At 44.6% G+C, this 13,786-nt stretch overlaps 1 protein-coding gene across 1 annotated transcript in view; it reads right to left on the reverse strand.

Moving 5' to 3' along the window:
- Window positions 1–19: 19 nt before the first annotated feature.
- LOC143987310 (uncharacterized) overlaps window positions 20–13,786 on the reverse strand; it is a 134,658-nt gene continuing 120,891 nt past the window's right edge. The window contains exon 21 of the mRNA XM_077485947.1: window positions 20–1,058. Coding sequence (XP_077342073.1) covers window positions 973–1,058 — 86 coding nt within the window. The 3' untranslated portion in view covers window positions 20–972. The remainder of the gene's footprint in view (window positions 1,059–13,786) is intronic.

Consider the following 13,786-nt stretch of genomic DNA (forward strand, 5'->3'; position numbering starts at 1 on the left):
ATCACAACAGAAACTATCCAAATGACCCTGATCAAAAGTTTACATACAACGTTCTTAATACCGTGTATTGCCCCCTTTAACATCAATGACAGCTTGAAGTCTTTTGTAGTATATGTGGATGAGGCTCTTCTCAGATGGTAAAGCTGCCCATTCCTCTTGGCAAAAAGCCCCCAGTTCCTGTAAATTGCTGTCTTGCATGAACTGCACATTTGAGATCTCCCCAGAGTGGCTCATTGATATTGAGGTCAGGAGACTGAGATGACCACTCCAGAACCTTCACTTTATTCTGCCGTAGCCAATGACAGGTCGACTTCCTTGTGCCAAAAGGTTTGAGGCTTGTCTCTGTGCTGTTTGGCATATTGTAAGCAGGATACATTTATGTAGTAAGGGTTTTCTTCTGGCGACTCGACCATGCAGCCCATCTTTCTTCAAGTGCCTCCTTATTGTGCAACAGCCACACCACATGTTTTCAGAGAGTCCTGTATGTCACCTGAAGTTATTTGTAAGTTTTTCTTTGCATTCCAAACAATTTTCCTGGCAGTTGTGGCTGAAATTTTAGCTGGTCTACCTGACCGTGGTTTGGTTTCAACAGAACCCCTCGTTTTCCACTTCTTGATTAGAGTTTGAACACTGCTGATTGGCATTCTCAATTTCTTGGATATCTTTTTATATCCCTTTCCTGTTTTATACAGTTCAACTACCTTTTCCCTCAGACCCTTTAACAATTATTTTGCTTTCCCCATGACTCAGAATCCAGAAATATCAGTACAGCACTGGATGAAAGATGCAAGGGTCTGTCAGGAGTCCAGAAACTCATTGAACTTTTATATGCACACACTAATTACAAGCAAAAAGATCACAGGTGAGGATGGTTACCTTTTAACCCCTTCCCGCTGAGCGTACGCAGATGTGCATACTCAGCTTCCGGGGGGTATACCGTCTCAGCCTTTCCAGCCACGTTCCCGAGATTGTTCACTTCAGCCGGTCTGGACGTGATGTCCTAATGTAGTGCCTGGGCCTTCGAGGGTCATAGAGATGACTGGGGACCATCTGGAAGCCTAGAACAGCCAATTGCCAGAGAATAACAAATTGGGTCATATGCATTTACACCAACTTTGTATTTACAGCCATGGACATATTTGTTGCTACCCTTTTATGAAAAAAAAAAAGAAGAAGAATCCGTTATTTCCTCTGAAATAACTTGAAACTGACAGAAGTAATTAACATTAATTCAAAAAAAAAAAATCTGACTTTACTTTTAATTTAACAATTATTTGAAAGAAAAAACAAATGAAAATTACTTTGACACAAATAAATAATGGAACTCTTAACCCTCAAAATGGAACCCTTAAGGGGCTCAAAATTTCAAGTCCTGAGCTACTAGCAAGGCCTTAAGTGTTAAGCCGCGTACACACGGGCGGACTGTCTGGCCAACTAAGTCTGTCAGACAATCCGACGGACAGTCCGTCCTACTTTTGAATGAATTATTATTATTATTATTATTATTATTATACAGGTTTTATATAGCGCCAACAGTTTGCTCAGCGCTTTACAACATAAGGGCAGACATTACATTTACATTACAATTTGGCACAAGAGGAATAAGAGGGCCCTGCTCGTTAGAGCTTACAATCTAAAAAGGAAGGGTCAATTGATACAGGAGGTAATTACTGTGGGGGATGAGCTGATGGGGGAAGTAAAACAGTGTTAGTTAGAAGCAGGATAGGCTTCTTTGAAGAGAAGGGTTTTCAGGGATCGTCTAAAGATGGATAGATTAGGGGACAGTCGGACAGATTGGGGTAGGGAGTTCCAGAGGATAGGAGAAGCTCTGGAGAAATCCTGGAGGCGAGCATGGGAGGAGGGGACAAGGGAGCTAGAGAGCAGGAGGTCTTGAGATGACCGAAGAGGGCGGTTTGGTTGGTATTTTGGGACCAGGTCAGTGATGTAGCTGGGGGCAGAGTTATGGATGGCTTTGTAAATTATTGTTAGTACTTTGAATTTTATTCGTTGGGTGAGTGGAAGCCAGTGCAGGGATTGGCAGAGAGGGGTGGAGGACACTGAATGGCTGGTAAGGTGGATGAGTCTGGCAGCGGCATTCATTATGGACTGGAGGGGGGATAGCCTATGTAAAGGTAATCCAACGAGGAGGGAGTTGCAGTAGTCGAGGCGAGAGATGACCAGGGAGTGAATTAGAAGCTTGGTGGTGTCATTAGTTAAAAAGGGGCGTATTCTGGAAATGTTGCGGAGGCTAAGGCGGCATGATTTGGACAGGGCTTGTATGTGGGCCTGAAAGGACAGTTCGGAGTCTAAGGTTACCCCTAGCACCTTGGCATGTGGGGATGGACTGATAGATGTGCCATTGATCTTGACAGAGAAGTCAGGTGAAGGGGTACGTGGGGGAGGAAATATTAAGAGCTCGGTTTTAGATAGATTAAGTTTGAGGAAGTGGTGTGACATCCAGGCTGATATGTCTGTTAGTAGATCAGCGATGCGTGAGGAGACTGATGGGGTGAGCTGAGGGGTAGAGAGATAGATTTGGGTGTCATCAGCATATAAATGGTAGCGAAAGCCATGGGAGGCTATCAGCTGACCCAAGGAGGATGTGTAGATCGAGAATAGTAGAGGTCCAAGGACAGAACCTTGGGGGACCCCAACGGTAAGAGGAGTTGGAGAAGAGGAAGTGGAGTTGTAAGTGACACTGAAGGTGCGATGAGATAGGTAAGATTCAAACCAACGGAGAGTGCAGTCATGGAGACCAAGCAAATTGAGTTTTTTGAGGAGGAGGGGGTGGTCAACTGTATCAAAGGCAGCAGAAAGGTCCAAGAGTAAGAGTATGGAATAATGACCGTTGGTTTTGGCTGTTAGTAAGTCGTTGGTGAGTTTTAGAAGGGCAGTTTCTGTGGAGTGCTGTGGGCGAAATCCAGACTGAAAAGGATCAAGAAGGTTATTTTCAGTGAGGTGGTTGCTCAGTCGGTTATAGACTAAACGTTCGAGGAGTTTGGAGGCAAAAGGGAGTAAAGAGATGGGTCTTAAGTTGTTAAGATTGGTGGGGTCTGAGGCCTTTTTTGGTATGGGAGTGACTAGTGCATGTTTTAGAGGGTTGGGGAAGATGCCAGTAGAGAGTGAGAGGTTGAAGATATGAGTTAAGGAGTGTAGGATTGAGTCAGATGGTGACCGTAGTATTTGAGAAGGAACAGGGTCCAGGGGGCAGGAGGTTAGGCGGGCATTAGAAAAAAGTTTAGTGACTTCCTCTATAGTAGCTGGGTCAAAAGAGGAAAGTATTGATTGTGCAGGAGGACAGGGAGTGTAAGGTGAGGGAGATGTCTGTAGAGCGGAGATCTCGAGACGAATCGTCTCAATCTTATTTTTGAAGTGATAAGCAATCTCCTGGGCAGTGAGTAAGTTAGTGGGTGGGGGTAATGGAGGACGAAGTAGAGTGGTAAAGGTAGAAAAGAGTTGACGGGGACTGCGTGAGAGGGTGTTAATGAGAGTGATAAAGTAGGTCTGTTTGGCAGCGTGCAGGCAGGAATGGTATTTTTGGAGGGCAGATTTATATTGGCTGAAATCTTGCTGTGACTTCGTTTTACGCCACAAACGCTCAAGAGCACGGCTACGTTTTTTGAGGCTTCTGGTATTGTCTGTCTGCCAGGGTTGCAGCGGCCGGGGCTTGATTCTGTGCGTAGTAAAGGGGGCCAAGGTATCCAGGGTGGATGACAGCGAACTGTTGTAGACAGAAGTAGCCAAGTTGGGGCAGGACAAGGAGGAGATTTTGTCGTAGAGACAGTCTGTAGCAGAGAAAAGAAGAGAAGGGTTAAGATGGCGAAGGTTTCTACGGGTAATAGTTTGGTAGTTGGAAGGCAAGGAGGAGGCAGACAAGGAGAGATTGAAACTAATAAGGTGGTGATCAGATAGAGGAAAAGGAATATTGGAAAGGGTGTGCGGAGTGCATAGGTAGGAGAAGATAAGGTCAAGGCAGTTGCCAACAGAGTGAGTGGAAGCACTTGTCCATTGTTTTAGATCAAAAGAGGAGGTTAGGCTCAGCAGCTTAGAAGTGGCAGGAGTGTTAAGATTAACAGGGATGTTAAAGTCACCAAGAATGAGTGTTGGAATTTCAGAGGAGAGAAAGTAGGGTAGCCAGGCAGAGAAGTCATCAAGGAAGTTTGATACCGGTCCAGGGGGGCGATAGATCACAGCAATTCTCAATGAAACCGGAGAAAATAGGCGAATACAGTGAGCTTCAAATGAAGAGAGGGACAGAGAGGGGGGTGGATGAAGAACCTGGAAAGTGCTTTGAGGGGATAGGAGAATTCCAACACCACCTCCTTTCCGTCCACTAGGCCTGGGAGAGTGAGTCCACAGGAGGCCACCATAGGAGAGAGACGCAGGAGAAGGAAGGTCAGATTCTTGAATCCAGGTCTCAGTAATTGCAAGTAGGTTCAGAGAGTTAGTGATAAATAGGTCATGGACAGTGGTGAGTTTGTTACAAACAGAGCGGGCATTCCAAAGGGCACAGGAGAAGGGGAGGCTGGCTCTAGGCTGAAGAGGAATAGAAATGAGATTGTGTGGATTGCGGCTGCTAGCAGAGGATGGGCTGTGCTGGGTATGTTGGCCGAAGGTAAATGATTGTGGTCCAGGATTTGGGGAAATATCTCCAGAAGTTAGGAGAAGCAGAAGGGTGAGAGAGGTGATATGGGAGTGTGACTTATGTGGGGGGACACGTCCCAATGGCCTGCAGGCTTTATTGGTATAAGGATTTAGCGTTAGCAGGAGCTGATGAGTGCAGTAATAAGGTGAAGACAGGAGTGAGGGAGATATATATAAGCTGTGGGGTGGAGAAGGTGGGTGAAGGAGTGAGAATTTAAGCAGAGACGATGCAACTGTGAGAAGGAAGAATAGAGAGTGCATGATACAGAGTGGTGAGATTGGGAGGAAGCATGAATAAGAGAAGAAAAAGTTTGGAGAATCAGGTCACCTGTAGTCTGCTGTGTATTTTCGCTTTGTGCATTCGCTGAAGTGCTGAGCAGAAGTGCAATACTTAATCCAATATGAAATACTTTATCCAAGATGTTAGTAGCCAATGCAACCCCATGCCTGTGCAAACCCCTTGCCTGGGCATCCCCTATGGTATGCCTGATTTTATACTGAATTTGGGTGGGGGTTTTGCCAATTAATTAGTCAGGATTGCATAGGAGGAACACATGGCTAACAGAATGAACTTCTCACACCAAGACTCACTACAAGACACAGCAAGAGAGCAGAAAAGGTCAGTGCCATAAAGATAAGAACATCTCCTAAATTTTAGGTATAGTGAGACAATAAGAAAGTTAAATAAACATCATTCTGATATGGACAGAGGTAAAGAATTTGACAGCAGCATAGATCACCAAAAGCACATTACACAGAACTAGCAGGATGTTCCTAGTTGCAATTAAAGGTGGAAGTTGTGAGCTGACACATACACAGAACTAGCAGGATGTTCCTAGTTGCAATTAAAGGTGGAAGTTGTGAGCTGACACATACACAGAACTAGCAGGATGTTCCTAGTTGCAATTAAAGGTGGAAGTTGTGAGCTGACACATACACAGAACTAGCAGGATGTTCCTAGTTGCAATTAAAGGTGGAAGTTGTGAGCTGACACATACACAGAACTAGCAGGATGTTCCTAGTTGCAATTAAAGGTGGAAGTTGTGAGCTGACACATACACAGAATCCGTTATTTCCTCTGAAATAACTTGAAACTGACAGAAGTAATTAACATTAATTCAAAAAAAAAAAATCTGACTTTACTTTTAATTTAACAATTATTTGAAAGAAAAAACAAATGAAAATTACTTTGACACAAATAAATAATGGAACTCTTAACCCTCAAAATGGAACCCTTAAGGGGCTCAAAATTTCAAGTCCTGAGCTACTAGCAAGGCCTTAAGTGTTAAGCCGCGTACACACGGGCGGACTGTCTGGCCAACTAAGTCTGTCAGACAATCCGACGGACAGTCCGTCCTACTTTTGAATGAATGGACTTGACCACACACGATGAACAGACAGTCCGTTGAAAGCTTGCGCGATGACGTGTACAGCACGTACGACGGGACTAGAAATAGGACGTCCAATACACAGCAATGCAACCTTCCGCCGTGTAAATCCTTTCTGTGCATGCGCCATACTTGGTCCGTCCAACTAGCCTACTCACGAGCGGACTGTCCGCTGAAACCAAAGTTGGACGGACAATATTAAGTAAATTCCGAAATACTTAGTCCGCCAGACTGCACGCTGAAAAAGTCCGCTGAAGCCCACACACGAGCGGACTGTCCGCTGAAATGTGTTTCAGCGGACTAAGTTGGACAGACAGTCCGCCCGTGTGTACGCGGCTTTACTCGCCACCAGATGCCCCGCCCCTATACATGCCCTCATAAGTTCTTATGAAAGTACAAGTAAATGTTTTATGAAGAACTAAGTTACACAAATAAATATTAACAACTTTATCACCCATGCCCATCAGTGCAACCTCACCTGTGCCCATCAACGCAGCGTGACCAGTGCCCACTAACGCAGCCTCACCTGTGTTCATCATTGCAGCCTCACCCGTGTCCATTATTGCAGCCTCACCCATTAAGCCTCACTTGTGTCCATTATTGCAGCCTCCTGTGTCCATCATTGCAGCCTCGCCTGTGTGTGCCTGTGTCCATCATTGCAGCCTCACCGGTGTCCATCATTGCAGCCTCACCGGTGTCCATTGTGCGGCCCCACCCATGTCCATCATGCGGCCTCACCCATTAAGCCACACCTGTGTCCTTTATTGCAGCCTCACCTGTGTCCATTATTGCAGCCTCACCCATTAAGCCTCACCTGTGTCCATTATTGCAGCCTCACCCATTAAGCCACACCTGTGTCCATTATTGCAGCCTCACCCATTAAGCCACACCTGTGTCCATTATTGCAGCCTCACCCATTAAGCCACACCTGTGTCCATTATTGCAGCCTCACCCATTAAGCCTCACCTGTGTCCTTTATTGCAGCCTCACCCATTAAGCCTCACCTGTGTCCATTATTGCAGCCTCACCCATTAAGCCTCACCTGTGTCCTTTATTGCAGCCTCACCCATTAAGCCTCACCTGTGTCCATTATTGCAGCCTCACCTGTGTCCATCATGCATCCAGATCATTCTAGCGGAAGAGGAGATCTGGCTTGAGCACAGAGCAGGGTCTGCTGAGACAGCTTTACATTACAATTGAAGACCGTGCGCCATCACACACAGCCCCGCCCTCCTGACCCCACACCTTTGACAGAATGCACCCTGGCATTGGCCGGCGTTCTGTCTGTCAATCTGTCTGTCACAGGTGCAGGGTCAGGAGGGCGGGGCTGTGTGTGATGGCGCAAGGACTTCAATTGTAATGTAAAGGTAACCCCCGCTCTGTGATCAAGAAAGATTCCGCTATAATGATCCGGCCACCCCCTCTGTTCCTCCACGCTCTCTGGGAGAATGGCTTCCATTCCCCCCCCCCCCCCCCCCCCCCCCCCGACAGCAGTGCTCGCCCCGCTCCCAGGCAGCCCAGCTCCTCGCCAGGCCTTATTTTTCACTCGCAAAATGCGAGTAGGCGAGTGGCAGATTTGATGGCTACCTTAACCTATTATTTTCTTGCACAGCCATTAGAGGTAATTATTGCTAGCAAGTGATTTATCTAACTCTCAGTGAGATTTCAGCACCTGCCAACAGGTGGTTTGGCTCACTCCACTTGGCAAACTGCTCCAGCTGTCTCAAGTTTGAAGTGTACCTTTTCCAGAATGCATGATTAAGCTCCTTCAATAGTATTTAATAGGAATAAAATCAGGGCTCATAGTAGGGCACTTCTGAAAAGTCATGTATTTTGTTCTTAGCCATTCTTGGGTGCTTTTTGCTGTGTTTAGTCATTATCCTTTTGGAGGATCCGTGACCTGTGACTGAATTTTCCGACATTCTGGAAACATTTTTTGCACTACAGTTCCTTTTTATAGTTATCAGAGTTCATTGTGCCCTGCACAGATTTAAGCTGCCCTGTGCCAGACACTGAAAAGCAGCTTCAAAATATGACCTCTGCTCAAAAAGTAAGGGATGGTGGGATTAGACACTGATGGACCTTGACCTTGGAGTTCAGCTTGTATATCTTTGGCCCCTTGTCTGCTATTTGCACTGACATTCTGTTCCATCTGGGGTTGATTTCATCTTGTGGCTATGTCCAGGGAGGTTGGTGACCCTCCCATAGACCTTCAAATTCTTAATCGTAGTAGTCACAAGAACATGAAGCTGCTTGGAGATGGTCTTATAGCCTTCCCTAGTGGCAGCCGCTCAGTAGGGGTGCACGGACGCCGCCCCCCCAATCCATGCGCCCACCAGCTACATGCAGGGCACCGGACGCATTTTTTTTTTCTTTAGAAGCACATGATTATACGCTAATGTCTTCCTGTTTCTCCTCCCGTCCAATGAGGAAGCGGGTCCTGAGACCCCATTGGCTGGAAGGAGAAGCGACAGCTGGGACATGGAGGTGATGAGTCGGAGGGGGGGGGGGGGGGCACTGCAGCAAGCAGATCCCACTTGTCTTACACTGCACACAGCTTTTGTGTTGCCGACGTCTAGGAACAAGGGAGACTGTGGGATTCCTGTGTTCTGGGAGAAGCAAGAGCTGAAGGACACCCACACCTCGACGATAAGTAATCATCTGCTGCTGGACTGTCTTGTTTGCCATTATTGTCAATATTGGACAGTTTTGTGGGGGGTCTGTGGTCAGGTCTGTCGGACGCCCCCCCCTGACCAATGGAGCACCAGCCGCCACTGCCCTTTACCTTTTTAGTCTTTCATTTTTGTTCTGATCTCCTTGGACAACTCTATCCTTTGCTTTCTTTGGTCCATTATCAGTGTGGTACACACGATGATACCAAACAGTAGTCACTTATTTTCACCAATTAAAGTGGAACTTTACCCAAAAATAATGTTCTTTAGCAAGGAACATGCATGTGCTGTAAATTGCCTCCAACATTGCTCTTGTTTCTTTTTTGCTGTAGGCCGCTTTTTTGCTGAAGTCCAGGGCCCCTGAACTGCAGTAAATCATAAGGCGGAACAGTTTTAAAAAACGCTACATTCCTGCAATGCCGCGTTTGCTAACTGTCACATTTCTTTCCTCAACCAGACCATCAAATGGCTGCTGTCATAACTGATCACGTGTGCAGCACCATGGCAGTTGCAGATCAAACAGAAGCAGCTTCCTTGGCTGTCAAAGATAGGAGGGTTTAATTCTGCTTTAAGGCTGTCAGCAGGTTGACCTTTTCAAGTTCTGCACAGTGCCTAAAATTGGAGAGCAACTGGGCATGTGCAGAGCAGGGTGTGAAAGTGCCTATACTTTCAAAATCCACTAATAGACTTATTTCTAATGTTTTACATAGCTATACCTGCAAAAGAGGCCAGCCTGAAGTGATCTAGCAGGACTTATTTTTCTGACTAAGGCCGGGTTCACATATGCGCAGCCGCAGTTCACAGCCTGGGGGCCAGTGCGTTTCTGTTTAACGATTCGGGTGTGATTCAGGTCTGAATTTTTGCCTGAATTCTCACCAGAACCGGACCCCAAACATGCACAGGACCCTTTTGGAATGCGGACTGTGTGCCGATCACATTCTCATATCATGTGAATTGGATGCAAAGAAATTTGCATATATGTAAACCCGGCCTCAAATTCCACTTTAAATTGATTGACTGACCACAAGAATGAATTATAGAGCACAGTTTGAAAGAAATCACTATGATCTGATTATTTGTAATCATTTTTCGGGGTACCAACAAACTTTCTTTGTTTCTTTGTAAAATAAGCAATAATTTATGTTTTTTTCACACTTTCTTTGTTTTACTCTGACATACCAAAGGCAATGAGACAATCGCTTTCACTTTTCAGGCAGAATGAAGCATTATTTCATTGAGCTGTAAGGGTACCAACACATTTGTACATGTCTGTAGTTGCTTGTCTGGGTTTCAGTTTTAAATACCAATACCAAACTTTTTTTATCGAACAAATTGGCAGTTGACCAGTTTGACGTTTTCCTGCTCTATGTATTTTGTTTTATACAGTCTGTTAAAAGCAACAGAAAAATGATATTAGTTAACACATATATACTGTACAGGCTTTTTCTGTTACATAACTAAGCAAGTTTACATCTATATATTAAAGTGATTTATTTTTATCACTGGAATACAGATGAAGACCACGTCTACAAAATTTAGAAAAATTACCGTACACGGCCTTAGCAATCAATCAGCTTTAATCTGAAATGAATCTAGCATAGCACTAAAAGGAAAAAAAATAAACTAAAGATTGACATTGAAAACACAGCTGATTTATTACTGTGTTATGATGAAAGTAAAGCCTGGCTCCAAGTTTCTTGTGACCTTCAATAGATAGTTTGGACCAACCTGGTACCTAGGCACTATATGCTTTGCTAACAGGTGTGCCTACTGGGAGCGCTGTGTAAACTTTATGTAGCATCAACTAGATACAGTACACAGCTCTGTATTCCTTCCCAGTCCTGAAACAAATATTGATTTGTGCCGATTGCTGCTCAGCCATTCACAGGAAGCTTTGTATTTTCTGAATAAGTACAAGGCTTCTTCTGATTGGCTGATGTGGAGATTGTGGCATCATCCAACCACCTCTTTACCTCAGCCAATCAGAGGAAGCCTTATAGGCAATGATAAAATACAATTTAACCACTTCCCAACCGGCGCACGACGATGTACGTCGGCAGAATGGCACGGGCAGGCAAACTGGCGTACAGGTACGTCCAGTTGAATTTGCCGCCCTGCCATCACGTGCGCACTGCCGGTGGCGCGTGCTGGTCGGGGCCCCCCGTGAGTCTGGTCACAGGTCCCGTGGGCTCTATCGCCATGGGGATACCCGCGATCGCCTCACGGGGAAGGAGAACGGGGAGATGCCGTTGTAAATAGCATCTCCCTGTTCTGATTGGAGCAGAGATCAGTGTTCACTAGCACACAGCCCAACCCCCCCACAGTTAGTAACATGGCCCTAGGACACACTTAACCCCTACACTGCCACCCCCTGGTTAACCCCTTCACTGCCAGTGTCATTTACACAGGAATCACTGCATTTGTATAGCACTGATTGCTGTATAAATGACAATGGTCCCAAAAATGTCCGATGTGTCCGTCATAATGTCGCAGTCACAATAAAAATTGCTGATCGCCACCATTACTAGTAAAAAAAAAAATATTAATAAAAATGCCATAAAACTATCCCCTATTTTGTAAACGCTATAAATTTTGCGGAAACCAATCGATAATCGCTTATTGCAATTTTTTTTTTTTTTACCAAAAATATGTAGAAGAATATGTATCGGTCTAAACTGAGGAAAAAAAATGTTTTTTTTAATATATTTTTGGGGGATATTTATTATAGCAAAAAGTAAAAAATAATGCGTTTTTTTCAAAATTGTCGTTTTTTTTTTGTTTATAGCGCAAAAAATAAAAACCGCAGGAGTGATAAAATACCACCAAAAGAAAGCTCTATCAGTGAGAAAAAAAGGACGTCAATTTTGTTTGGGAGCCACGTCGCACGACCGTGCAATTGTCAGTTAAAGCGACGCAGTGCCAAATCACAAAAAGTGGTCTGGTCTGAAAGTGGTTAATGGCTGAGCGGCACTTAGCCTGACTGAATTTAAGTTCTCCCAGTGTGGGTGTATCTGTTAGTGAAGCAAACCGTTTATTTGGTCCATCTTGGTCCAAGCAAACCGTTTTTGAAGTCATAGGAATCCTGGAGTTAGTTCCTCTGCACATTCCTACAAGTCCTTACATATTTCTAACAAACTCTTGCAGCAAGGATTCTATGATTGCATATATTGCTATATTCAAGCTATTTGTATTTCAGGACATCTTTTTTTCAGTTATAATAAATGTAAATCCACAAGAATAAAAAAGCATTGCCATTTCTTTTCATTGTGTATGTCCTTAATCATACATATCTTGCCAGTATGAGTAAAACTTTGCTCTGAGATCATTTTAATTGGCTAATAATGAAGCCCTTTTGCAGCTGATCTATTTTAATTTGGAAGCTCTGAAAATCATTACGTAATTTTACTGATTCTGAAACTATCAATACATTTCGCCTCCGAAAATCTATGATATATGATTTAGACCAGGGGTTGGTTACCTTCATCACAATACAGTTGTAATACTAGTGACAAGGTACACTCTTTTTCTTATTATCTTAACAGGCGCACATACTACAACCTTTTCATATTTACCATTAACGTACTGAACAGTAAATTACTTTTGTACAGTTTCAGTGTGATCCTTGTCCCTGTCTTTTATGACTTTGTTGTGCTATGCCTGGTCTGTAGGATGTTATTTTCAGCTGCATACATACTTATGGCTTTGAGATAGCCTTAACACTCTTCAGTAACCCATTCTCAGCCAGGGATCTATGGAACCCTAGTGTTCCTCTACACAGTTGCTAGGATTTTCTTGAGCAGTGGCTGATAGACCTATTTGATTCTGGCTTTATAGTTCTGGGGCTACCACCACTTGGCAGAGTCAACAGTTAACACTAATGATCATTTTAGTTGTCTGTAAAGGTGGCATTCTGACCACCACTGTAATGGGGGCCATTTTTCCACTGGCCACCAATGGATTGTTTTTAGCAGGGGTTCCCCTAGATCTGAAATTTATTTCAAGGGTTCTTCTAGGTGTAAAAACGTTAGGAAAGATTGATCTAAACTCCATCAAAAGAACACAATTACGGTACATACTTTTAGGCAAACATTTAAACTAGGGTTACACAGATACCACTTTTTTAAGACCGAGTACAAGTACCAATACTTTTTTTCAAGTACTCGCCAATACCGATTACTGATACTTTTTTTTTATGTCAAGTGACAGTTTTCAAAGCACAATAGAGACTAACGATATCTTCTTTATAATTATGAAGAACTGTAACTGGTAGTGGCACCAATGAGGAGGCCCTAAAATGCAGCAGCACTGATGAGCACTTATAGGTGGCACTGACTGATTGGCACTGATTTGCAGCACTGATAGTGGCACATACTGATGGGCACTGATTTGCAACACTAATGGCTGGCACTGATATGCAGGACTGATAGGTGCACTGACTGATGGGCACTGATGGCTGGCACTTATGGGCACTGACAGGTGGCATGATGCAATAAAATCAACTATAAGTGATGACAGAGTGAGTACAAGAGCCCATCTTGATACACCCTGCACTCAGCCACAGTGCCACTGATGGCTGGCACTTATGGGCACTGGTATGTGGCACTGATTTGCAGTACTGATAGGTGGTACAGATATGTGGCACTGACTGATGGGCACTGATTTGCAGCACTGATAGGTGGCACTGACTGATGGACACTCATGTGGCACTGATGGCTGGCACTTACTGATGGGCACCGATATGCGGCACTGATGTCTGGCAATTATGGGCACTGATAGGTGGCATGATACAAAAAAATCCACTATAAGTGATGACAGAGTGAGTACAAGAGCTCATCTTGATACACCCTGCACTCAGCCTCAGTAAGCCTAGTCAGAATGCAGCAGCAGGCATCTTGTTACACCCAGCCCATATATGGGCTGGGTGTAACAAGACGTCTGCTGTCGCTTTGTGACTGCAGGATACTGAGGCCAAGTTCAGGGTGTACCAAGATGGGTGTTGCCATGTACAGCCTCTGACGGAAACTTGGGCTGTCACTTCCGTTTAATGATTCTGATGGCCCGGTCACCTATGCACACGGCTGC

Source organism: Lithobates pipiens, unplaced genomic scaffold (genome assembly GCF_037356315.1).
Source record: "Lithobates pipiens isolate NorthernLeopardFrog02 unplaced genomic scaffold, aLitPip1_a1.2 Scaffold_18, whole genome shotgun sequence".
NCBI classification, from domain to species: domain Eukaryota; kingdom Metazoa; phylum Chordata; class Amphibia; order Anura; family Ranidae; genus Lithobates; species Lithobates pipiens.